The 26623-nt window shown below is 39.7% G+C and overlaps 1 protein-coding gene across 4 annotated transcripts in view; it reads right to left on the minus strand.

The window, feature by feature from the left end:
• Positions 1 to 26623, minus strand: part of LOC150078344 (protein slit-like) — a 715724-nt gene that overhangs the window by 201118 nt on the left and 487983 nt on the right. For all 4 annotated transcript variants that reach the window (XM_090385081.1, XM_090385080.1, XM_090385079.1 and 1 more), the window contains one exon: positions 5482 to 5623. In XM_090385081.1, coding sequence (XP_090241207.1) covers positions 5482 to 5623 — 142 coding nt within the window. The remainder of the gene's footprint in view (positions 1 to 5481; positions 5624 to 26623) is intronic.

Here is a 26623-nt window from a genome sequence, read left to right on the forward strand (position 1 = left end):
CCAGTTAACGTTTCTCATTCTGCAGCACTGTTAGGAGTTTCATAACTCGAAACTAAGATAAAGCACCGAAGTCCAAATATCAAAGTGGAGACAGAGCCGCCGCCGTCCTCAGTGAAAGCGCACAATTTAGACTTAGTCCACGGACAGAGAAATCTATGCTTCTCGTTAAGTATAAAGTATTGAAAAGGTTTAAGCTACTGAAGAATCATATTCGTTTTAAGACTGTGCCCTTCTCACATATACGTAAAAGCGTCACCTGGGCATGAATATAGGAGGTGAAATCATACAGCTACCCAAAAGAAAGCCATTCTTGTTCAGCACAGAACGTGAATCAAACTGATCACATCACCCGTCATATTAGGATCACCGGAGATAGAACTCATCTGCCTATAAATTGCTCAGGTTCTCCGGTTGACTGTTTTTGCTGGACGAAAAATCCGAGTTTCTGGGGGAAAACCTTGATAACGACTAAGACCGCGTAACTAGGCCACGGAGACAAAAATTCACAAAAGTTCCTCTAATCGAAGAGGACTTTAGTGGGCTTTTTTTTTTTTTGCTATGCCCTCCAGCACACCGCCTGACCAGTGAACAATTTAATCAAGATCCAGCTGACTTGTCAACAGGTCTATACCCAATTACCGCTCCAAATTCCAACCACAAAATTCATCTCCTTACTTGTCGGCTAAATTTTTAAACAGTTCTGCCTACCCGTAACTTTCATCATCACCTCGTTAATTAAGGCCTTGGAGTCACACGCTTAAAACAGTATTCCTACAGAAAAAACATATTTTTACTCTTCAGAAAACCACTGATGACCACCTCCATATTTTTCAATTGAATCAAATATCGGCATTAAACTTTACACGCATTCAATGCTGGACAGACATCGTAAATCCTAGAGAATTCCTGTTATCTCTTGATTCAAATATATAAGTTGACCATATCAACGAGGTGCTTCATACTAATTGCTTAACTAATGCAGCTTCCAGACAACACAGCCCAGAGAGAGATTCGAAAACTTAATCGTGGGTAGGATTAGGTTTTCGTACATCTGTATTTTAGTATTGTAGTATTTTCAGAAAAACAACTCACAGCAATAATTAACGGCCACATCCCCCTTAACAAGCCGTACAGGCAAACAATAAGGAGCTCATCAAGTACTGCACAGGATTCACAATGACGTCCTGAAGAATAATTAAGTCCTAACAATTGGAACATTTGCTATGTTCAACCTGTTCCCACATGCAATCATCAAGTCTATTGAACACTTTTAGAGAAACTGGCACTCAGACTGGTCCTAACGAAACAATTTCCACCAGATGACCCTCCCTGAATCTACTGCCCCATAACTATTTAATCTTGTGGCCACAACGGGCATGATACTTAAGGCCACAAAGCTGAAATGGCCATTAACTTACCGCAACATAGTCAGCTACGGAGACCGGTGACATTAATGCGCTCCTTCATTCCTGCCAGCGATATCTACCACGTGGAAGGGCAATCACTAGCAGTTCTCAGTTTCCTGAAGGACTTTTCACTCGCGGCCGAGTTAATCGGCCTTATGCACAGATGTAGGATTTACATTAGATTTATCGTCATGATATTCGGCCCATATATTCAGAATATCAAATGTTTCTCAGTTCTCGAATAGGCTTACATAATCTCCTCCCTTCTACACAAAACGTATCATTCACTTTAAGTAATAACCCACACAAACCAGTAAGTACGCTGATCAGAAAGTTATATGGGAAAACAGTTTGTGGACAAGGACATTTTCGTGCTAAATCAATGCTTCACTTTTATTATACCCTTACAGAAAAATACATAACAAAGACTAACTGTGGACCAGATAATATTCATCACTTGTGTTGGCCAATTTCTATTACTTGGCTTAAGGTTCAGAGGTAAAATAAAATTATGTCCCACCCATTTTTTTTAAAACCAAAATTACATATTTTGCCTTCTCTATCTATTGACTTTTTTTGTCTTTGTCTTTTATATTCTTGCATGTGCTGGCTGAAATAATATCCACCATGACAGTCTGCAAATATCAAAAACTAAGCGACTGCATTTCTTCGGACAGCCAGTGGCATCCTTGAATCTCAGTTCTCCATTCTTTCCATCAATATCCCCAAGGATCCCGATATTGGCGCAAGCTCTTATAACCCTCAAGAGAATGCCTACTGTCTTCGCATTTCCTTACTCTTCATTGGCAACTGACGCTGACTGCTTCTCCGTTCCCCTTCATGCACGTGCGATTGTTTCATCTAATCACCTCTGTGGTTCGTGTTTCCCAAAATGCCCAGTCCTCAGTTCACTCGCTCCCAACCTAGAAATAGTTAATATTAGGCAATTTGTCTTTTCGGAAGGATGGCTACCTAATCCAGGACTTCGATCCTCGTCAGAGTATAAATAACTCTAGAAGTTAGAGAAATGGAGTTATTGAAATCACTTGAAATAAAGTGCAGAATAGAAACTGATGTCTTTATTATATCTGGAATAATCTTAACCACTTAAAATTCTTTGCAGGTAGGTGGAAGTTGTACCCTAATTGATGCCACAAGAGGGAATTTAATTCACTTCCTTTGACAAAGAAAGCCAATGAAAAATAACGTCCCTCTAATGGGATTTGAAGTCATAATGTTAATCGTATTAAAAAAAAAAAACCTTCCTTTAATAAACGGGCACGATGGAATTGTTTTTCATATCCCCTGCCATAATGATCCAGCTTCAACACGCAGAAGGGGAAATTACTTCTACTGAAACTACATAAATATAACCCTCCATTTCTTTCACCTTTCTTTTTATTTATTTTTTTGTTTGAATTAAAAATCCTCCCGTTCAGTACGAGTTCATTCCAGGCATTCTTTAACCAGATCTACAGGCCTTAAAGGGGAACCGACAGAGGAAAAGGGAAGATGATAAATAGGGTTGTTAACTGCTCTCTGAGAAAACAGTTTCTTCTTCACACCCACAGCACGAAACCCGATCCCTTAGTTAACACAGGGCGCTGCTTCATTGCAGTAAAATGAAGAGTTTGCTTTTTTTTGCTGCTTCCTTCTCCCCCCCCCCACCCGACTCGTGAGGAGGTCCATATCGATGCAACCAATGACATCCGCCACCGTTCTGGGAGCCTATTTAACGGCCTGTTTATTTTGGAGCATCCCATCTGGTCTCCCTGGAGACTGTCATGTGCCACTCGCGTTCCTTTGTGCCGTGATTTCCGTTCTAGTGGTATGTGCTACTGGCGACTCCCATTTTTTATTTTTTGTTCCCCATAGGCGCCACAGCGTACAAACCGCAGAGGAAAATACCCCACACTTGGAGAAAACTTTTTCGATCAATCACTGGTTGTTGATTAATGACGAGGTATTTTTTTTTCCTGATCCCGTGGAGTACGATCTTCCGGCACTAATTGGACCAATTTCCTGAAGACGATGGGCGGCCGAAAGGCGTTTTTTCTTTCGTCCCATCATCATCACGACGAAGAGCGAACAGCTTACTTAGAATGGATGTCAAAATATTGACTACCATCTGCCAAACTGATCGCGAAGTGGAAGTCCCAGATATGACGTTTTTACCGTTGACACGTGCTGCTGAGAAATACGTAAGAGTGAGGACATAATATGAAAAATGAAATAAGACTTCTCATCAGTGTAATAGCGTTTCGTTTTGCTTTCCCTTCGGACCAAGAGAATCTTCTTCAATACGTTTATCCAGTCCATTCATGAATGAAGGAATAAAGTGACAGTCGGTGAAAGTAATAGTCACAAACTTTCTGCTAGCGTTACTAGTTACTTAAGGGATATATGCCCTTGGCAGTTAAGAAGGGGGTGGCACTACTTAATCGAAGTCGCCGACATTACTGAATGTCCGGAAAAGACATAGTGGAAGCAGTCGAAAGCTTAGCGGACTTTGTCCTGACAGAAGACAAAGTACAGGAAAGAACACGGCTTGTCCATTTCCCGCACCCTCCGGCCATCCGTCAGAGCCGGACGTGTGTGCGCTGAACTGCTAATGGATGTCGGTAAAAACCCTTTCGCTAAAGGCCATTGAGATGAAGGTTTATCCAGTTGCCATAGTCACAGCTTCGAAACGTTGTTTAGTAGGAGAGAATAACATCGAGCTCGAATAATGCGCTCGCGGTTGACTTAATACATGGACGGGGTTGTTTTTTTCAACTAGTAAGTATGCGCATGATAAGTCCAACTTTACATCTGTATGAGAATTCATCCCAAAAGGAAATTAGTACACGGTAATGATTTTCCACCAGATGAACAGTCTTGATGGAAAATCATGAATCCGGTGCATCTACCCGAATTAGACTGAAGGGCCATGGTGCGTGGATAGCAGACAACAAGAGGATTTCGCAAACTGAGAAGTACCATACGAGACAGTTAAAGCTGTAGATGGGTTTAATGGTGATTTCTACTTATCGGTAACAACTGTGACTACTCCTTAAAAGAATCGGTTACTTTTATCGGGGACAAAATTATTCTTAAGCTTAAGAGTGAAGATTAACGGTTGTGGCCATCATATTACATGTTACCGGTTACACATATACATTGGTGTAATTGGTACTGGTATTCATTTTTCATCGATTACACTTCAGCGATAAATACGTGATTTTTGACCCATCTCCAGTTAAAGCACTAAACAAGCCAATGAAAAATTAAGCTACCAAAGCCAAGAACTTCGGAGTTCCGCGTGGATGCAGTTGAAGTACGTATTTCGACATTGTGAACGATAACTCTAGCTGGCAATTAGTAACAGTTCGCTGCATTGCACTCACGCTTATCTATCCCTCTGTCTCGCGCACAACCTGAAAACGTGATCTGGTTTTATCATATAAGCAGATATCGATGCTAAATGTTGATCCGTACGAGTGTGTCCTTGCTGTGTGACTACCGGTAGACGATCTCTCCCACTCCAGAACACAATGGCCGCGTCAAGATAAAAGTAACCGTCGTGTGTGATTACATTGTCGAGTGCGTGACCTTTAAATACGCTTCTTACGCCGCAATTAAGTTTATTTGAGGGGTTGTTGCTAGGAAACGGAATCACAGCAACGCCGATCTTCTTGATAGATAATGAGATTTTTGTGAACAGCAAAAAGTTAGGGATTTCTTCTATAACAACCAGCATTAGAAACTCCTCAATCTTCCCTAGAGGTTGGTTCAACTCTCAAACCACTCCAGCTTGTCTAAGTTGGGACTCGAATAGTTGCAGAAAATAGGGCAAATCTGTGTAATGGTCTTTCTTCCGCCGTGACTGTCTGGTGACACTTTTGTCCCTCCAGTGACAGAGCTTTATGTTGCCATTGCTTAGAGTGTTAAAACTTTAGAACTTGATCACATCTACTGTGCATGAAGGAGTTAAAAATCGAAGCGCTGTGACACAAATGATCTAATACATGATTGAAAGTCAAAGAAATGGTTTTGTAGCTTCAAGAGTTAAGTTCCCAATTAAAGTTCAACTTACAGCTCGGTCGTTGTATCTGGTATGTGATCAGGGATACGGGTTAAACCTTTATCTCGACAGTCAACTACACCATCATAACAGGAACACGGATAAGGACACATTGGCTCCCTCGTACAACCGGTAGGGGTGGGATCTTCAACACCTAGGATGAAAAAAGAAAAGAGAAATTTAGTTTCATATGATGACAATAAACTTTGATCAACTCAGCTTCAGAGAGTTCCTAGAAAGTCTAAAATTAATCACCAAAATGAGGTAATATTTCTATTATATGTATAAAAGGCATGGATCCATTAACAAAATGATAAAAATTGCAAAAATTACATTCCATGCTTTGATATAATGAAGTTGGAATGAAAAAAAATGAGGGTTTGTAACTGGTACAGTGTGTTCTCTACTTTGGTTGTCGGTAAATCCTAATAACGCTACAAACGATATTCCTTTAGTCCATTCCAATGAAAAATCCGGATTACGAGCAACCCATCGCCACATGAGCTATCAGCCATCTCTTAGGTAAATATCATTATCTGAAGCGATAATAAACAGATCGGTTTTTTCCTTAACCAAAACATCACTGATTCAATTCGATGAATACATTTAAAGACGTCGGAGGAAGAGAACGCATCAACTACTTGAAACCCGATATCTTCTAATAAACTTTCATTTCTTTTAATAGTCTTCTGCAGTGTAACGAGTTGCAATGAAAAAAAAGAAACCGCTCGCCTCACCTTCTTCAATGACAGAAAATAAGCGAGGAGCGAGATTGAAATAATGAACATTCATTTTGCCCACTACGTTCATGAGAAATATTACAAATAACACCTGGGGAGGAGGAAGGGGGAGGTCGACAAGAGGTAGATACAGTGGTGCGTGTCGGCCACTTATTATTCCGGTGAACATGAATTACGAGGAGTCTGCAAACTGTGAGCAAACTTCAGCCTTCTTAATGATCTCCAGTAATGAGAATCTAAAAATAGTTTCGTATCGTCGTCTGTTCTTTATCCGTTATCTTCGATAGGACACCACGTGGCTGAATGCGCCGCATCTGAGAATAAATCGGATGTTACGGATGGTGCGTGATCTTTGGAGTTCGTCTTGGGTGGAAGTGCGGAGGTTGGCGAACTTTTCGCGGATGATTTACGAAGAAAGCCGCTCTGGTGGCTGATTAATAAAGCACGGAGGTTTGAAATGTCCCCCAGATATAGATGAAGGGGTTAGTAATATTCAACAGTTCTATTAATATTGCTAATTATTACTAGCACGTTCGCTTTCTTAAGACAAACTTTTTATTGTCTTAGAAACAGCAAAATTTATGGTTTCTTATGAACTGAATACATTGTACAGTACTGTATATTCAGTTAAGGCCTCAATCATAGAGTGGTTATCGCCTTTGCAGGTTTAAATTAATTATATAAGTTATAGAAGAAATGATTTTTTTCCCTACATCACTCAAAAGATCTTCCACGTAACTCCAAGATGGCGTCCATAACTACATACTAGAGATTTCTTCCCCCCCCCAAGGCCCGTGCCACGCCCATATTGAAATACATCGAGTTCGAGTTAGTAGAGTGTCTGTATGGTTTACTATGGACAGCATCGGATGTTGGGATCAAGTTTATTCTGCTTTATTTCAATATTTACAAAACTAAATGAACACGTGATAATATTTATAATGCATATGGCTTATTTACTTAATACTTAGAAGTGGTTGTATGCGTTGGTTAAAATGTAGTTTTTAATGTGAATGCACCCGTCAATGAATGGTTTTAGTTAAATATAAACTGAAGAAGAATGAACATGTTATGCTGAAATTTATCCATCATGGCTTTAAGCCAGGGGCTTATATTAGCAATTATCATAATAATGATAATACGGTGATAATTATAATTAGGATAATAATATAATAATAACAATCGTAAATTTGGACAACGATAACAATCGTAAATTTGGACAACGATAACAATCGTAAATTTGGACAATGATAACAATCGTAAATTTAAACAATAATAACAATCATGAATCTGGACAATAATAACAATCATAAATTGGGATAATAATACATTAACGCTACATCAGTAATACAGTATTATTTACACCGATGGCGAGGAAGACAATCCATGGAACACATCATTTGTTTATACTCATCAATTCTAACTAGCAATCCTGGGGGGGGGGGTCCTATATAGAGGAATGCGCATGAGACGGTTCTAATTAAACCACTAAATGTGGATGCATGTTCCTCTCTTAAGGCGGCACCTAAGTATTTCCTTATAATCCGCCTTGTATTACTTTAATGGGCTTCTTTACATAACCGGTCATATATGTTTATATGTTTAGTGACATCGTTGTTTTGCATGACCGACCTCTTAGCAACCATCCACTGGCTAGTGCCCGTCCTTATTGGAGGAGACGGGCCACGTATTAAGAAAATAAAACTCCGTCGGTTATTCCACCACCGTAGAGTATTGGAAAGTTAGCCATTGAAGATTTTGGGGAAAATAAACAAGGGTGATAACTGAAAAGTGGAAAAAAATAGACGACAGATGGAGGCAGAAAGCTGAAATTCATCCCAAGAGAAATTATACATTTCACTCTTTGAATCCTTTGTTCACTATTAAATTACCATTAGTCATTTGGCTTCATTCGGCCATCTGCACTTCAAAAAAGACAGAAAACGGAAAGGAGAACAGAAGAAGAGGAAAGAGAAAGGTATTGGGGTGAGTATAGAATGTCTATACTCACCCCCAAAACCTGTGGAAACTTCCGAAATTAGTAAAACTCATTGATAAATGTTTCTTAATGGATGCACCTTCTACGTCATACTTTAACAGAAAATATAGATTTTTTTTTTTTTGTAACTCTGCTAATAAGTTTCTTTTCATTAAATATTCTTTCAAGTTTTCGACCTGAATCACTAAATGTAATATCCATTATCTTATTTAAATGGAGCCCAATAACCACTTTATTATAATTAAAATCGTTAATCAGAGTGGCTAAAATATATAAAAAGTATGATCTAAACCCAAGCTCACTATATGCAGCATCAGTCATGTGACTTTCTGTGATGCCACTCTATTGTTTGCTTCCAAACCTCGCGGAGGGCATTATGACACCATAATGGATTACTCCAACGAAACAAAACTGTATGTCATGTCGCTAAGGGTTACTCCAAACATCATCGTTCTTTTGTTTCTGTTGTGTTTTGTGCAGCAAGCTGTCGCTGGTCTCGAAGGATGGCATTAATTATTCAGGTAATTCGGCGTAGACCCAAGTGGAAACCAAACTGGCTCCATGTGTCTGCCGAAATAGATTTCTTTCTCCGTTAGGCTTGTTTTTCTTGGTGAAATTACTCCTTAACGACTTCGACATTAGAAAGGAGACTAGTGAGCTGACAAATCTGCTAGTAATAGACGCTGCCAGGACAAGTTACAATGGGATTGTGGTAGGAGATCGTTACAGTTTCTCACTGCTTCTTCTTTCGGAGTTGTTCAGCCTTTTGTTAACGTAAGAGGCAATGAAAATCGTGAGAGGCCATCTGAGGTTAATCCACGTGCAGAAACTGACTTCCTCTTATTTGTTTTAAATTTTTAAATCTGAGAGAGGAAAATAAGTTTGGTTGGGTTGTTTCAGATTATCACTCTAGTCAACCCAGGGATGTGGGGCATCACTAAATTTTACACTTTAGGATAATTTTTAAATAAATGAATATGTTCATAATTTTTTCTTTCAGTACATGTTTACTGCTGTTCTTTTCCCTCTACATTACAGTTGCTTATACACATGGACGGTTACTTTACAAGTTGGAACAGGTTGGAATCACAGGGAAAGTCCTTAGATGGATAGCAGGAAAGCTTCAGGGCAGGAGGCAGATGTCCGGTGCGTCAATTTGACCGTTGCTAAATTTTGAATGGGTACTTGTAATCTCGTACGTTTCCAGGGCTTAAGGTTGAGGTTAATGTGCAACATCGATCTCGACTTGTGTTAGGTTTGTGCGTCACTTTGTTCAGCCATCTGAGTAGCCAGTTCTTTGCTGCCAAGATCTGAATTTGTTTAGATGTGGCCGATGACCATATAACTGCGTCACACACAGCAACCCTGTAAAGACACCTCTCCATGTACGTAATTATCAATTGGGATTTTGTCAGAGCTGTCAACTTTTGTCTGATAGCCCACCAGGCTTTGTATAAGTTTCTCTTTAATTCCTCTATGCTTGTTGAAAAAGTTTCGAGTCCCAAATAAGGCCTAGATCCTTGTGGTGGGAAATTCTCTTAACAGGCTCTCCGACTACTGTGTGTAGATTTTTATATTTAATTCTCTTAAATAGTTTTACACGCTTTTGACTGTTTGGTGTGGCTCTACTGAAGAACCTTCTGATCTGTTGTCGCTATGGAGGTTTGATGGCGCATAAGCTGCTATGGCTATAATGCGCCTATTCACTTCTGATCTGTATGTTTATCTGAATATATATATATATATATATATATATAAACTGAGATCGCCTGCATTGTTGGTTTGGTTCGGTCGTGGGATGAAAATCTTGACGAGAGGATTTAGCCACTTATGGGGCTGGTACTAGAATCAAAATACGCTGTGGCAACTCCCCCATCGAACAAGTGAGTAGCTTTAAATATCTAGCGAAGATCTTTATAAATAATAATGACCAGGGTACAGAAATCAGAAGCGGAATTGGTATGACCAAAGAGGTATTTAAGAATCTTAAGAACTTCTTCTGTGACACGAAACCGGGTTTCCAGAAAAGATATCGAACGGAGCACTCTCATATATGGTTATGAGACCTGGGTCATGCGGAAGGCGGAAATCGGGCAATTGGCAAGCCTTCGAGATGTGGGCGCTCGGAAGAATGCTCAAAATTCCATGGATAGATGGGGGTCACGAATGCGCGGGCCTTTAAGAAGGCAAGGACCACAAGAACACTACTAACTACAATTGCAAAGAGAAAGACTGCCTACCTCGGACATATTATAAGAGGCCCACAATATGACCTGCAGAGACCAATCCTGCAAAGGGAAGATTAAAGGCAAAAGTTCAAAAGAAAGACAAAGAAAAAAAGTGGCTTGATGACATCAAAGAAAAGACAGAGGTCTTCCGACACAAGAACTATTTCACAAAACAAGAGATAGAGTTGGCAGGAAAATGTTGATCTTCAACGTTCAAATGGCACACGGAACTGAAGAAGAAATAAGAAGTTGCTGGTACCACAGGTTTCAAGCACGAAAGCCATCAACAAATGCAGACAGGTGTGCCCATATTCACATTTAATTTCAAAGTGAAACACCGTTAATGTATTTCAAACACAGAGCTTAAAATGAGCACACCCATTTTTGCAAAATATCAGAAGGCTGTTTAGTGGCACAGAGAACCCCGAAAATCAAAAATTTAAAAATTTTCCCCAGCGACTCCAACTCATATTCAACATCTGAATGAATTGGCATCAAAGTTCACATAATAGCAGAAAGTGATACACCAAACTCTGAAAGGTTTCTGACTCCTGCCGTTGACCAGGGGTCAATAGCAGAGGAACAGCCAACGAGTAGCCCATTCTACATGCATAACAAGTAACGTAACTAATCGATCGTCAAGAGACCCTGTTCATTCCTCCCCTTCCAAATGGTAATTACTTTTATACTCATGAATACTCGTATACAATAACGGTAAAAACTTGTAGTTAATACAGCATTTGATAATTAAACTCTTCAGCGCCTCAACACCATGGTAGTAACTGATTATATGGATGCTTTCCTCTCAGATATCTTGTTAGTTTTATACCAATAAGCTGTAATTACAAGATATTATAGAAAATGTAAACCAACTGCGTTTCATAAGTAGCGTCACATATCATGAAAGGCATCGGTGAATTAGATAACCATAATGTATCTCGGGTAATACTGCATTATTAAAGTCCTTCTTGAATGTTTGCTCACCATTTCGTCCTCGAGTTTTGCATCTAGGACATCTCGCATATTTCTCAAAAACTTCTTAAATGAGTCAGTCTGCTGATTTATTTCTGTATTTATCTCTTAACTACCCGCATTTCATTTGAAAGCGATATTACCATCCATATACACAGTTGTATTGTAATTCAGCAATACGTATCTTTCCACATTACAGAGGATAGGTTTTGTCAAGAATATTTCAAGGACAATAATGAAAACGTTCAGAGAAAAACTTCAAATTCTTTACTGTTGAAAATATCTTTAAACTAATAAGGATGAACCCTTCTTCATCTTCACCAGTTCAAGATGTTCTCAATAATTCTTTCAAACTATTGAAGAATATGGATTTTTTGCATTAAAAAGGATGCAGCTAGGAATGGTAATTTTGCATAGTCCAATATTAATTGAACCTAATGAATCTTCTCCAAAAGTTATTATTATAATGGCTAAATGATATCAGGAGGCGAACTTTTGCTGCATATGCCAAAAAAAAAGTAAAAAACAAACTATCTTCATACCTTCCTCGTCACCAAAAGATGCCTGCCCAATTGCTCTTTGAACTTGCCACCGCTTACCAATCTCGTTGCCCTTCATTTTAAGTTTATAAAATTATACAGTAAAGCAGGCTCCTTTGTCAGAATTTATAATAACTGTTCATTACCAGTGGCAATGAAATGAAATAAACCTGTCATTTTTTGGATAACCCTCAACACTGCTCATATAATAGAAGCGTCAATCAACTGACTTTCCTTGACTCTATTTATCTTCTGCACAAAGGGCAGTCCATTAAGGAAGTTCCAGCGCTTTGCAACCATCGTGATTTTCTAGCTTATAAAATGAGAGAAAAACTGATTTCAGTCTGAGAGACGAAACCCGCGAACACGTGCACAATGAAGTGAGCAACGGTACAAACAAACCGTTGAAGAGAGTGCAGACACGTATTGCAGTTGTGAGCAGACTTGTCTGCTGCGTGTATACGCCAAATTCGTCCTCTATCCGTATACCTAATGACATTTATTTGCCAGTGTGTGGACGAACTCCAGTAGGCTCAAAGAGGTCTGGATGAAGTGAACGTCGGGCCACGATGTAGCAAAAGGAGAGACGAAGTCTCAAAGGGAGTAGGGAGGGGGAGGTCACCGAGAGTTTTTCGCGAACACCCGCGAATGATAAGAATAAAGAAATTTGTTAGCTCTGCCTAGAGTTCATTGTGCGTTCTGCAAGAGAGTTTGAACTTCCCCATCAGGATCCATTCAGTTCGTCGGACGACACACAGGGGAGTATTGTGCTGATGAATGGAGCGTCTCTTAGAACGCCACGGAGGCCCGAGAGCCGGGGACAAGGCTGCATCGATTCAAGCTGTTGCCAAGGCGCACTGTGGAAATGATAAGGAAATGCAGCTTCGCCTCCATAATTGATTATGGAGCCAACAAGATTGATTCAATTAGTACAAGGTTCGAACATGGCATCGCCGGGAAGAAAAGCCAACTGCGGGGGAACGACAGAAGCAGTAAAGGCGGGGGAGGAGAGTTCCCTTTAACAGCGTGTCCTCCGCAAGATTTGAACGACAGACGATCCACAAGAATGTCCGATCCAGATAATCAGTTTACTCGAAACTCAATTTCCTGATAAGCGAAATTCACACTTAATAATTTAGGCTCGTTCAATGGAAAGGGGGACTGTGAATGAGGACGTGACAAGGAGGTGTTCCCGTCTCGCACTACACTACACGCGTTGTCATGTAAATTCGAGGTTTTAGAGGATGACAATCGTCGCTAACGAAGTAGTTGTGTGTGTGTATAAGGGAGAGAGACGCTCCTGTCAATAAACGAAAACAGAGTGTTTTAGGGATAGCGGAGCATATTACGTGCAACGGCGAGCAGACGCTGAAGAGCCTAATTAAAACACGATTAATGTTTCAAGGCGACCGTTAACAGTACATGTGTAAGTCAGTCGGGTGGGAAGACAGCTCATCAAACGTGGCCACGATGGAGGGCAGTGGGAGTTCTTTGTGCTCGCTCTGAGGACGATGAAGGGTGAATCGCATTCAAATGATGCAATTGTACGCCATTCTCCACAGTAGGTAACATTGTCCACGTGAAAACGCGCTGCGAACCAAACGGACTGTCTCAAATGTTCCTCAAACTGAGTTCCGTTTAATTACCGTCTCCACTGAAGGAGACAGTTTGGGTCAATTGGGTCAACAAGCGAACTGCACGCGAGTCTTTAATGGAGACAACAGTTTAGACGCGTCTTTCAGCCAGTTACGTTTATTCGTAATGAGGGGGAAGAGGGCGTTTAAATAAGCACGCTGATTACGGACAATGATGTCTTTCGGTATGACGCTGCATGTTGCTGGAAAGGTCGCAGAGAGGTTTCATGAAGGCGGATGTTTTCATAAAACCATTGCACCACAGCATGATGCAACGCAGCTGTCACAGTGTGGAACCCAGTCCCTGCGCTACATCATTCCATCTGTTAGCCAACAGAATTTGAAATTGAATTGAACCGAATCCCCCCTCCTCCTTTATAAGACCCTACTAGCAAGTTTTTAGCTTAATCCAGAGAGTGGATGGATAAACAGTGACATATTCCTCACGTGGCTTAAGCATTTCGTCAATAATGTTAAATCGGGCAAAGATTAAAAAAAAATTATTTTACTGGAAGGACATGCTGCCCATACTAAAAATATTTCTGCACTATAGAAGCACCTCGAGAAAATGGAGTAATAATGCTGTCATTGCCTGCACATACCACTCACAAACTACAATCCCCTGAAGTTGCACTTTTCCAGCCCCTCTCTTTCTACTTTATTGATGCCACTGTGAAGTGGGTTCGTGCTCATCCAGGCCGGTGCGTTACACAATTTCAAACATGTTAGTTGTTTGGAGAAGCATACTCCAAGTCTGCTTCAATTTCTGTTGCCATGAATGGGTTTGCCAAAACAGAAGTTCGGTCGTATTTCAAGATCACCATTTCTCTCCATCTGCTGTGCTCAGCAATCTAACAGAAGGATCTTCTATCCAAGAGTTTCTCATCGCAGTCTGAACAAGATATATCTAGACCTACATTTCTTGACTGTGCCAACAAGAAGCTTAAATTTGATGTACATACACCAAAAAAAGCAATTTCTCCAACAACTGCTGCTGTTTTTTCAATGAAGAAAAGAGGAGCACTCAGCCTGTTCTTGAACTGACAAGCAGCCCTTACAAGGAATATCTTCAGCTGAAACAGCGAATCATCTGCATTATATATTCCATTGTGTATAAAAAGCAATATTTTATGATTTTAGAACAATTCAACCTCTGGTCCAATCAAGGAGCCAAATTCCTACAGTGGACCATTTCTACAATTTCAGAATTTATTTATTTAAAGTTTTTCTAATACAATTACGCATATTACTATTTGGTAAAAGTGTTTATGATGATTCACATGATAAATTTTCAAAACATTTTACCAATTAGCTTGCAAAATTAGGGGGACCAATTCAGGCAACTTTTCCCTATATCCATACACGCTCACTGCATGCACGTACATGAAGATTAACGTGGCATCCTTCAAGGATGTCCCAAAAGTTCTGAAACTTTGACTCTACTCCATATGAGGAATCCTTGAATTCTTAGTAAGGAAAAAGTTTGAAATCATTTTCTCCGGGTACTCTAGTTTTCCTTCACAAAATAACAACCCCTTAGTACTGTACTTTGTTTTTCTGAAAGTCACAGCATGCTCATGTTGAGCTATTTTATTTTTGCATTTTCTCTTCGACATCAAAATAACCCGAATGCATGTTGAACATCAAATGAACTTTTTGCTCCAAAACACTTTTTTTTTTTGGATTCTAATGCTTAACTGCTGTTGTTAAAGTTTAATGAAGCTACTCAGACCATAGTGCGACTGTCACAGATTGTTGCAATAATGTGCATTTCTTTGTTGTCAGCATGTGGAATTTGATGATAATGTTGGATAAGTCTTGGGGAAGGAAGCCACCAGTAATATGCTATCAAATTTACGTGCTCCTGTTCTTATCTCTCTATTCAATAAATGTTTGACTAAATCTACTTTCCCCGGACTTTGAAAATTTTCTTTACTTAAACAAATCCCACTGTATTAAACAATTGTAAGACCGCACACCTAAAAAAAAGGCATCGTGCTCCTTGAAAGGGACCAAAGATGGGCAACTTGCTTGGTGAAATCTGCGAAAGGGCATCCGCATAGGCAAAGATATCGAATATGTGGACTTGGCAACCAAACACCTTGGAGGGATATAAGGTTCTGAGAGATGGTGTACAAGTCTCTGAGAAGAAAACATAAAGTGAATAAACACGAAATTTTCGCGCTTATAAATGACTCCAGAACTATAGGCCCATAAATACTAATTTCAGGGCAGAGAAGGAAATTTTCTTTTAGCCAGCGTTGTGGCTCTTCAAATGATTGTGAGCATGTGCTTTATTATTGCCCTCTGTACACGGATTTGCGACTAGCTCTTTTTATCTTCCCCAGTGTTATTGTTTGAGGTTCTGAAACCATCTTTCCGAATTCCAAGGAAACTTTCAACTTCAGAACTTTTTTCAAAAGCTTTTCGCCAGGAGAAGACAAGTGTCTATACTGCTGAATGGTCCTCCTGTCCACTCCACTGATGTTGTCTAATGCTGGCACTGACTTTAGTTAGTGCAGGATTTCTTACTTCTTCCTTTCACACTTATTTTCTTTCATTTTTCTTCTGCCTACTGGGGATGCGAATGTCGTATGAGTCTATGGATTTGTGGATGTACAGGCACTGCCTTCTGCCGGTGAGGGATTATTCTACTCTTTCTCCTTACTTTTATTCTTCTCTATTGGGTGTGCAAAAAGATGAATGAGTCTGTGAATGTCAGCACTGTCTAAGCCGGTGCTGGATTCTCCTTGATTGCTGCCTGGTTGGAAGATCAATCCCTGTGTAATGGAGGCCTGTCTCCTCCTAGCAAAAGTGGAATCAGGAATCGAGTACCATAGCGGTTGTCACTTCTGTATTGCTGAGTTGACAACATATTAACATTTCCCCACATGACTAGCTTACAGGATTCTGTTTTTAAACAGGCTAATGGACGCGTTGAGGTGCCTCCCTATCTTAGACACATCCATAAATGCATCTGACAGTGTACCAAATTTACAGTGATGTACGTTCCATTTAATCTGAAAGAAAGAATATTTTTTTGCTAGTTTGGGCCTGCCTATGTTGTTCTTTGGCTTTGCTAATGGTTAACATTAACTCATTTGATTTTCAAAACGCTCTTAATATACAATTTTGGGTTTTTAGATTGTCGCGCAGCATTTCAGCTTCATCGAAGAATTTTTCTTCGGTTTGGCCTTGCCCTTAACACACCTGCATTCGATGTTCAGCCGCGGTCCCTCTAAAATATATTCATTCAGATTATCAGACCTTTCCTTACACGCACCATAGCTTACTGGACAAAAAAAAAAAAAAAAAACTCCAGCATAAGTAACTTTTAATGGGGAATGCTAAAATGTCACCACCGTCCTCCACCTGAGCTTTATTTACTTCTAAGCAATATCAACCTAAGTCCGATTTGCTCAGCGAGTTGCATGTTGATTTTAACAGCTTCATCTCTGAATTCGGTTGTTTGATTATCCCCATGTACCATACTTTCTGCCTCCAGCGTGCAACAGATGAAATTATTCTGATGATTAACCATCTCGGAAGAAAGAACACTGCAACAGCATTTCGTAACCATTGAAACATATAATTTCGTGGTCTTGTGTTGATGTAATACTTTAGTGCTCGCGGCCACGGATCCGGCCGTGTTAGTTGTAGGGATTAGCGCGTTATTTCCACCCACGAATGCGGCGATTTAACCGTACTGTGACTACTACTGAAGCTGCACCTTGACACTCGCGAACACGGATAGAACGTATGCAAATAATCGAAGCTAAGCCGCCTAAATGCCATCTGAACAAACAAATCAAGCACGCGCACTTGTACGCACTTCACGAATCTCCCCAAACTGGCAGCGAAAACAGCACTCGCCAAATCTTTCTTCCACTGGCTACTCTTTGGAAGCTGCCTTTTGTGTTGTAGGCCATTGTTTTCTCAGCTGCTGGAAAATACGGAAGTGAGTGTTTTTCTACCGGGAAATTGCCAAGAATACACGGATAGGCGTCCCCCCCCCCCTTTCCTGCAAAGTAATAAAATGTTCCGTACATCGTACCCGCTTCTCACATAAAACCAGAAATTATGGACAATGATTTTGTAATGCACAAATATGAATATGCATACTATCAATCAGGTGCAAAAATTAATAAATATGCGGCGGGCAAGGGGTTCCCATTCCCCCACCCCATCTCCGCGTTTTATGCATTGTTGTGAGTGTCACAGTTCACTGTTAAGGCCAGAGATTTAAAAGTGTGTGGGCTATGTATATGTGCAGTGTTATGTACCGTTGTTCTTCTGGCTATTTAGCGGTTGGGATCCACCGTTGCCCACACCTGGCCTCGTGAAGGCAGACCAGGTACCCAATAGCTCTATATTTTACTCTGGCAGGCCCTGTCACCTAGTTTCCCACGGTACGATGATCTGTTCGATGTACCGCATACAAAAATCAGTAGTGTCCAATGCTATACTGTGAATATCATCCATACACCATCAAAAACAGTGGTCTCACTGTTGAGATGATGCAGTCTACATGGAAGTATTCTCCTGGGCTGAAGCTAGTAAATGCGGATGTTTCCAGAACAGAGAGCATCCCTTCCAAATCTGTCTGGATAAAGAAGAGTGATACGGTTCCCTATGGATTTCTGACTTCTATAATGAAATATCAAGTGTCGAGGTGTTGGACCATATATCACTTTGGTTCTTTCTCTTTTTGTAGAGGTACCGTATCAGAGTCAACACTAAATTTTCTTGCAGGCTTCGTGGTGTTTATTGAGGCCAGACACTAAATAAAATTTAAAAAATATATTTTATTTAGCGTCTAAGGCATTGTATGGCAAACAATAAATGCGCTCGAGAGTGGGAACACCAGGATTACTCAAGCTCCATCCTGCACATCTTCCAGCCTGAATTTTATCCCTTGGACAACCAAGGGACAAACAAAATTCACTGACGTGTCTGATAAGTCCACTAGCCTATTAATCCTGGAGAGCTACTCCAGCACATCCAGTCTTGTTGAAGCTGGAATCCTCAACTACCAGGATTTCGATTTACGAATTTCCACGGGTCACTGTACATCGTTGGATTCCAGTGATGATACTCTGGGAGATTATCGTCACTGAAATACAATGGCTGGACATACCACCAACCACTCAATGTGAACACAATTCACCATTATCTAGTGATGCTGCTATGCAGATAGCGGCATCACTGGATAATGTGAATTGTGATATCATATTAGAGGCACTCGAGAATTACCTCATCTAACCATGTGCCCTGTCTGTAAATTGTGTGCTTTCTATCCTGTTTGCCTTTTCGTTGTACAATAAAACTAGAATTTCCGAGGAGGTCAACCATGATATGCTCTCCTGAGACTGATCCCAGCCTCAGCCACGGTGTGAAAAACAGTCTATAAAAGTTGCTCGCATAATCGACGAGATTCCAACTCGGGCTTTTCCACCCAGTGTGGGAAGGCCAGTAATTATAATCACGATGCTACCCGCGAACACTGTGAATACTAGCAACTACTCGAGTATCAGTCGCCTACAGAAGGTTCCTTTGGTGGAATTTCTTAGTTGGGAATAAGGGCTGAACACCATTGCAACATGGCTGTAAAATGTGCTCTGTCTCGATCTTTCATGGTTGTTGTAGGGTTTTTTTTTTTATGCGCATCAGCGACTTAGAACATATTGCGCAGTATACAGAGGGAGTATCATAACATATGGCCCACTTCCGGGATGGATTTACGACCTAAAAACAATAAAAACAAAAGTTCATGTTAACATAGGTCTGATTCAAATGCTACATAATCGACCCCCTCACTCGCTCAAAAGTTCCAGGTATCTATTGGATTTGTTGTGCTGATCGGTACCATTATCTGAAACTCACTCGTTTTCTAAATGAACTAGTTTCGGGAAAGGCGTTCATCTATTCTCTAAAAGGTCGTCTTATTTGACATATGAAGTTTTCTGCATATACACGTCTTGCCTCGGCTGCAGCGCATCTAGCAAGCCCATACATGAGATGAATATCTGTCTTCTCTCGAATTGAATAAGCCTCCATTATCACAGCAAATGCACAGGATCAAAACTTTAATAACAAGCTCCATATGTAGTACCCTTGTCAGGAGAACTAACTGAAAACATTCAGAGAACACTACAGCATCTTGTTTACATAACAATAACATCAGCAAAGCCCTCTGTGAGATGTTGAGTATTGTTGTAGCAGAGTTTCAGGACATCACGACTAAAGCCATATTGCTTTAGTGTATATTGTTTGTAAATTGCGTGTGTTGTATGGTCAAAAAACCTGAGTTTATAGGAGAAAAACCGTGCTATCCTTGCCTGAGACCGACTAACTCAGCCGCGTCGTGAAAAAGGCCCATAAAAATTCATCACGTCATTAACGAGACTCGAACTCAGGTCTTTTCCACCCGGTGTGGGGAGGACGGCAATTCTACCAACGAGGGCGCATTGTTTATAAACATTGAATGGAGCCATCTATGCTTATTGCTGGAACACAAAAATGGTTGTAACAAGGCGAAATCAGGCGTATGTTTGCGTGAATCTTTTTGTTTTTAGGTCCTAAATCCATCCCTGAAGTGGGCTCCACTACATGTTTTGATAGACTGTATTTTCTGTAAAATGCTTGTTTACTCTGGTCAATTTGTCTGTTTGCAGGACGAAAAACTCGAGTTTCTAGGAGAAGGGGGGATGGGGGCATGCTACCCTCGCCTGACACCAACTAACACAACCACGTTGTGGGAAAAAAAAAAAAAAAAAAAAAGTCCAGAAAAATTTCTCACGTCATCGAGGCCCGATATTTCTTGATAATTATGTAGTTGAGTACCGAAGGAGAAGTGTCCAGTGATTTGATATGAGGTTCTTGAAGGCAAAGACAGATCGGAGCATATTTGGTTAGAAGATCTCGAATGTCTCCTATATACGGAAGCTTCGATAGTTACATTGAATGATGGTATCTATTGTTTGCTTTTGGCTGCCTTCGAAGGGTTGATATTTGTCAATTTTGAATCTCTTTCTCTTTTATATGGACCGTAGAGTTTCCGACGTTCATTTCCCTTTCTGCAACTATCTCTAAAATCACTTCATCTGACTGATCCTTTCCATCAATGTCCATTTTATCTTGAATGCTGGAGTCTGATGGTATAAGAGTCTCCTTATATTTTGGCGCGTTCGCATACATACATATATGCACCTGTTGTCTTCAACATGTCCATCTGTCCAACATCAGTCTAAGTGATTTTGGCCTTCCTTTCACCCACATCAACAATTACTCGAATCACTAGAGTTGGCTGGGGAATAAAAGGTAAGGCGCTGAACTTGCTATATGAATGTGTATTTATCCCCATGGTAACGTATCGTGCACCAATTTGGTTTGAGCGTGTAAGTGGAAAAATATTTACTAGAAAGCTCAGTTCCATTCAAAGAGTAATGCTCCTTAGGATGTGCATGGCATGCAGAACTGTGTCAACCCCAGCTTTGCAGATTGTGACTGGAAAATTGCCTATTGATCAGCATTTATTGTATTGTGCATTGGCTTACTTCATCCTCCGTGGCATTCCCACGGAGGATGAAGGTGGATATTTTGGCAGATCACAGGAAGGAAAGGACAAGAATCTGGGATGCTTTGGTAAAAGTCTGGCAAGAGAGTTGGAGTGTTTGTGATAAAGGGCAGATTACACAAAAATGTTTCCCAGATTTAAGAAATGCAGCCTCGATAAAATTCAAATGGTTTGTCCCAAACTTACAAGCTATGTTCTTATTAACTGGTCATGATTTGATTAATGCAAAGTTGCATGATTTAGGAATTAATGAAAGATCTAGTTGACATTGTGGCGAAAGAGAATCATGGGAACATATGTACAACTGTGAGGAGTACTGCGATCTACGAATTGAATTGGTATTTCGGATTAGTAATCTCAATCTTACGGCAGAAGGCTGCGAGATAATTCTAGTTGATAAACAGGAGAACTTCTTGGCTTTCCAAGACTTTGCAACTGCAATATTTCTTAGGCGGAAGACTTTTCTGCATCTGAAAGCCTTGGATTTGTAATGCGGTATGGTGTATGCCGAATTACCTAGAATTCTATGAAATCGTGTAAGCTTGAGTCTGCTATATCCACTGCAACTCCAGCTCCTTGTGTTGGCATTTCTGTTCTCGGCAGCTCCTAGCGCTGCTGGCTTTCCAACAGACTGTGAACAGATGCAGATCTTTCCAATGAAGTTTGGACTTTGTCTGAAATTTAATTATATGTATATTTTATTTTTTATGTAATTTGATTATTTTTAAATTTGTTCACATCAATCTTTTTTGGTCATGGCAGGTTTTTTCCCTCCCTGTACTTGGGCAAACAGGAAAGGGAGTATATAAGAGTTCTGCTAAATTATGTGTAACTGACAGCGGGGTATCAATCAAATCACCCACATCAACAACACCTGTTTGACCACTGACCAGGACGCTGATCTGATCACTCGCAGGCTACAATAGTTGCTGTATATTACAAACCAACATATCTGAGGATCGACACACAGGCCCAATACTGCAAGGTAGGATACCTGCCCAGGCCCTTGGCATGCTGTGACTCCTGCTCGTTGTAGGGTCCTAGCCACATGCGACTGCCATAGTATCATCATACAAACTTGTTATATCTAAACTTAGCCTAATACTGTATACCACATTATCAAGCATCTGCTTTAATCGTTGTTGGCTGCTTTGGTCAAGTCGTGCTAACTAGAATTTTCTTTTTCTCTCTCTGTGTCTGTTGTCTGTCTGCTCTCTCAATACAAGCATTTCTTAATCTGTGACACTTAATAGGCTCCATCCAGAGATCACCCCTTTCAACGTGTTAAGTGTCATGTGAGGGTATCAACTGCGACTGGAAGACCTCCAAAACTTGTTTAGTGAGCAGTTTTTCACTGTTCTGAGCTAGTAGTTTATATTAAAATATTCCCTGATCTTAGACGTTTAACTAATTTTGGGATTCCGGCTTTTGTTTCTGTTTCGAAAGGGAGCTAGTTTTCTTACTATCCGTCCGTTGGTAGCATTCGTTGATATCTTAAGCAGGCGCTGTATTTAGGTTCATTTCGCTCTTATTTCGCAAGGATTTTATTAACCGATGTCATTCCTTTGATTTTTCTGGATGATTTCAGAAGACCCAGAGAGTCTTTCAGATGCATTTCATACGACATGTGTTGTGTCTTATGTAGGTTAGCTTCTGGATGTTTGTTGAACTCCGCTGTGGTTCCCTGTGATGATACTGAATTCTATAAAATGGCCAGAAATGAAATACCTAATATGTTTGCGCAGTATTCGTGAGTATGTTGTTGTGTGTTTAGTTATTTCTGGCCAATGAAATGATATGCTTCCCAATATCCATACATGCCACGAAGAGACGGGACACCAAAATCGCTTAGCCTGAAGTTGGACAGATGGACATGTTGTAGACAATATGTATGCACACATGTATGTATGCAAACGCGCCAAAAAATAAGGAGACTCTTATACCGTCAGACTCCAGCATTCAAGATAAAATGGACATTGACAGAAAGGACAAGCCAGATGAAGTGATTTTAGAGATAGTTGCAGAAAAGGAAATGAACGTCAGAAATTCTACCGTCCATAAAAAAGAGAGATTCGAAATTGGCAAATACAAGGCTTCGATTGTTCATATATACTATCTTTAGTGCAATAAATCCTAAATCCATTGGTGGTAAATCCCGCACTATTGGCACCCAAACAATGGTATAAGCAACTTGAGAGAGATAAAATGATACAGAATATGTAAATGAACCCCTTAGACGTGTGCCCATCAAAAAATGAATGGCCTGCAGAAGTTTCTTCAATATGATAAAACGGAAGAATGTTATAAGGGGAAAAAAAGAAAGCCGGCGAATCTGCTTCATACTCCTACGAGAATGAACCTCCGAAGAATTTCAGATAAATATAGCGCATTATAGCCTTAGTAGCTAATGCGCCAATAAAATTAAAACCAAACCAAAAAGATAAATATACAATTTAGTATTTGCATTTAAAATGTTGCAATGTCTGGTTTTCCTGCTTCTTCCATTTAGCAAAGAATGAATCAAATAGACGTCAACATTATTTTACCTCGAAAGATTAAACCTCAGCAGTGGCGTCTGAGTATACGAGTACTGACTATAACGGTTTCAGTTTGGTTTGCCTACTATCATATTCCAAACTGTACGATTGCTCCACAGTTTACTTGTCGGACTGGTTGGCTTTGCGGACAATACGTTTATCTGACAGATGGCATTTAGCGAGAGTACGCTGGAAAATGGCATCAGAGTACATTGGACACAGATGCCATTCAAGATAATTAAAACTAGGTATTAATAATCAAATTACATATCATTCCAAATGTTTGATGGCATATTTGGTGTGTCCATTTCAATTTGTGGGTGGTTTTAGCCTCAATAACATATTTTTTCAAATAATGGAGTATTTCATGGGTACAGTATTTATAGATGCTGGTGATAACGACAAAGCCCTGAACGTAGGTAAGGGATTGTTTACTTGCGGAAATAATATAGCACAAGGTGAAGATTTTATGTTGTACATGATGGGATTTTATGTGGAAATACAAGGATACATAGTTTTTAATTTCAAGGTTTGAAAATCCTAGATGGAGAATCACTGTGTGTCGTGTCAATCAACTGCATCAGTTCTCAAGTCACTTTCTTTGCTTACGGCTAAAAAACGTGCACCTCTGTCTGATATTTGTTGACTCATCCTCTTTGAAAAGGCCTCAAGGCCTGTCATGATGGGTTAGGCAGCATACACACTGCCTACGGTGGACAATGAGAAACTAGAAACAGGGAAGCGTTAACAGTGGCTCACCCACAGTGGGTGATGAAAGAGCTAAAGCTCCTCCCCTCAAGAATGTCTTCATGAAATGACACGTTGGTTAAATTGTGTGTATTATTTTAAGGAAAGTTGGGAAAAATAAAAGCGAAAATACTTTGAATAATCGAATAACCAAAATTCCACTGTACCTACCGTAGACATTTTATCAACGGTTTTTAGTGGAATTGTTTAAGTATTTAATTTAATGTAAATTATTTAAGCACTGTATTATTAAACCAACATATAATTGAGTATTGGCCAACACGGATCAAAAAGCACCCATTGGGTAAACAATGGAAATGAAACTCCATGCGCAAAAGAAATGAGACCAATAAAAACTATCGTGATGAAAGATGGGAAACCATGAAGGCAGAGAAAACAAATGTCAGATGGATAATGTTATTATAAATAAGTGTTCTTCGTTTTAATAAACTGGGTCAGTGTCTCCAAAGAGAAATTCCAATTTTAAAGTACAAAAAAGAAGAAAAATCACCAATACAGGGTCAGCAAACGAGAAGTTCGATCGGGAAAACACTGATGTCAGGGTAAGTGTAGTGTCGGCAAATTGTATCTGTCCATCAAGTGAATTGGGGGCAAATTAGATTGGTCTGGCCAGCGTATTGTCAGAAGCGTATTTGTGGGCTAACAGATTTCAGTCCGAATTGCCTTATGCAGCTAACAATTTCGACTTATAAGGTTAGTCTGTTCGCTCTGATTTTGGGTATTTCCTTGTAATACGACTTTTTTCCTAGCAAGTGTTTATGTCATTGGTGCCGGTGAAGATATTTTTAGCCAATGGAAAAATTAATTTCAGTCATTTTTTGAGACACATCAATTGCCAAATATTTTCCCTTTCAAATCGCTCCGTGAAATTATTATTTGCTGAAGAAGTGATTAAAATATGTAATTGTTAATCAAATTTAATTATGAATCAATTCATTTTAGTTATATTTCTCTTTTTTGGCAACACATTTGAATGACTGACTAGTGCGCAGACTAGTTTGCTCAATGCTTTAAAAATCTGCAATTTCAGGAGCACGTAAATAAGTATGCTGCAGCATCTTGTCCGAACTCCTTGATAAGCGATTTTCAACAACCGAAATCTCCAGTAATCCATGCACAGCAGTTCATCAAGCAATATCAATTGAAAGCGCAAGGGCTGTTCTTGTATGGACTAAACAAAACACTTTCCAAAAGGCAAACGTCTTTTATTATATCGAATATTTTTTGACCTGCAAGTACGCTTAAAGGTATACATAGTAGTTGCTCTAATAGTAGTGATTCCGTTGTCTGATCAATGCCATTAAATTCGCGGTGATGAAAGTGAAGTGATTTTAATTTCATATTCTCTGGAAAATGCATTTCATTTTCATAAGAGATTTGCATAGTTAATACTCATCAAACGAAATCGTAAGTCAAAAGCATGCACAGAACCTTTCTGTGCGTGCTTGTGAGATTTCTTTCCAATAATATTCTTTGTTCCTCGAGGTACTTCTCATTATTCCGAGTGGACTGAGTGGGGTTTGAAATCAATAATTAATATCCTCCGGGACTCTGTTAAATCATGAGATCTCGCTTCATATCTGTACACTTCTGATGGAGGACAATTTTACAATTTCTTATCTTCATTCGTCTAAAAATATTGGTGTCGTTCAGGACTTTTATCCACGCACAATGGCGAACTTTCATTTAACAAGCGGATGATATGAGACAGAGCAAAGAAATTTTAATCCTGTTTTCTCATCCAGATAAGAAAATTGCTTAAAAATGTGATATCTGTACTGTATTCGAGAAATACGTAACTTACACGAAGAACTAATTCATTTATTTTAACATATAGAACGTGAGCGCAAAGAAATCAGATCTTCTTTATAATGTATAAGAAATCAGAAAGAAAGGTACGGTTACTATGTAATAACATACAGAATAAAATGCGATGTAAAAAAGAAACGGGAATTTTTTTAAACTCTTGCAGCACAATTAAAAACAAAGTTTTGTTAAGCTACAAGCAAACAACAGTATGTGGCGGACTATTAGGCTGGATAACCAATCCAACAACAGAATGAGACGATTGGAAACCCTTACACGTATTTGTTTGGTGTTTATAAGTACACTACTCGACAAAATTAGAGCAATAAGATGTTTTTCATGAATCGTTTATTGT

Source organism: Mastigoproctus giganteus, chromosome 11 (assembly GCF_048544385.1).
Source record: "Mastigoproctus giganteus isolate SK-2022 chromosome 11, ASM4854438v1, whole genome shotgun sequence".
Classification (NCBI taxonomy): Eukaryota; Metazoa; Arthropoda; class Arachnida; order Uropygi; family Thelyphonidae; genus Mastigoproctus; species Mastigoproctus giganteus.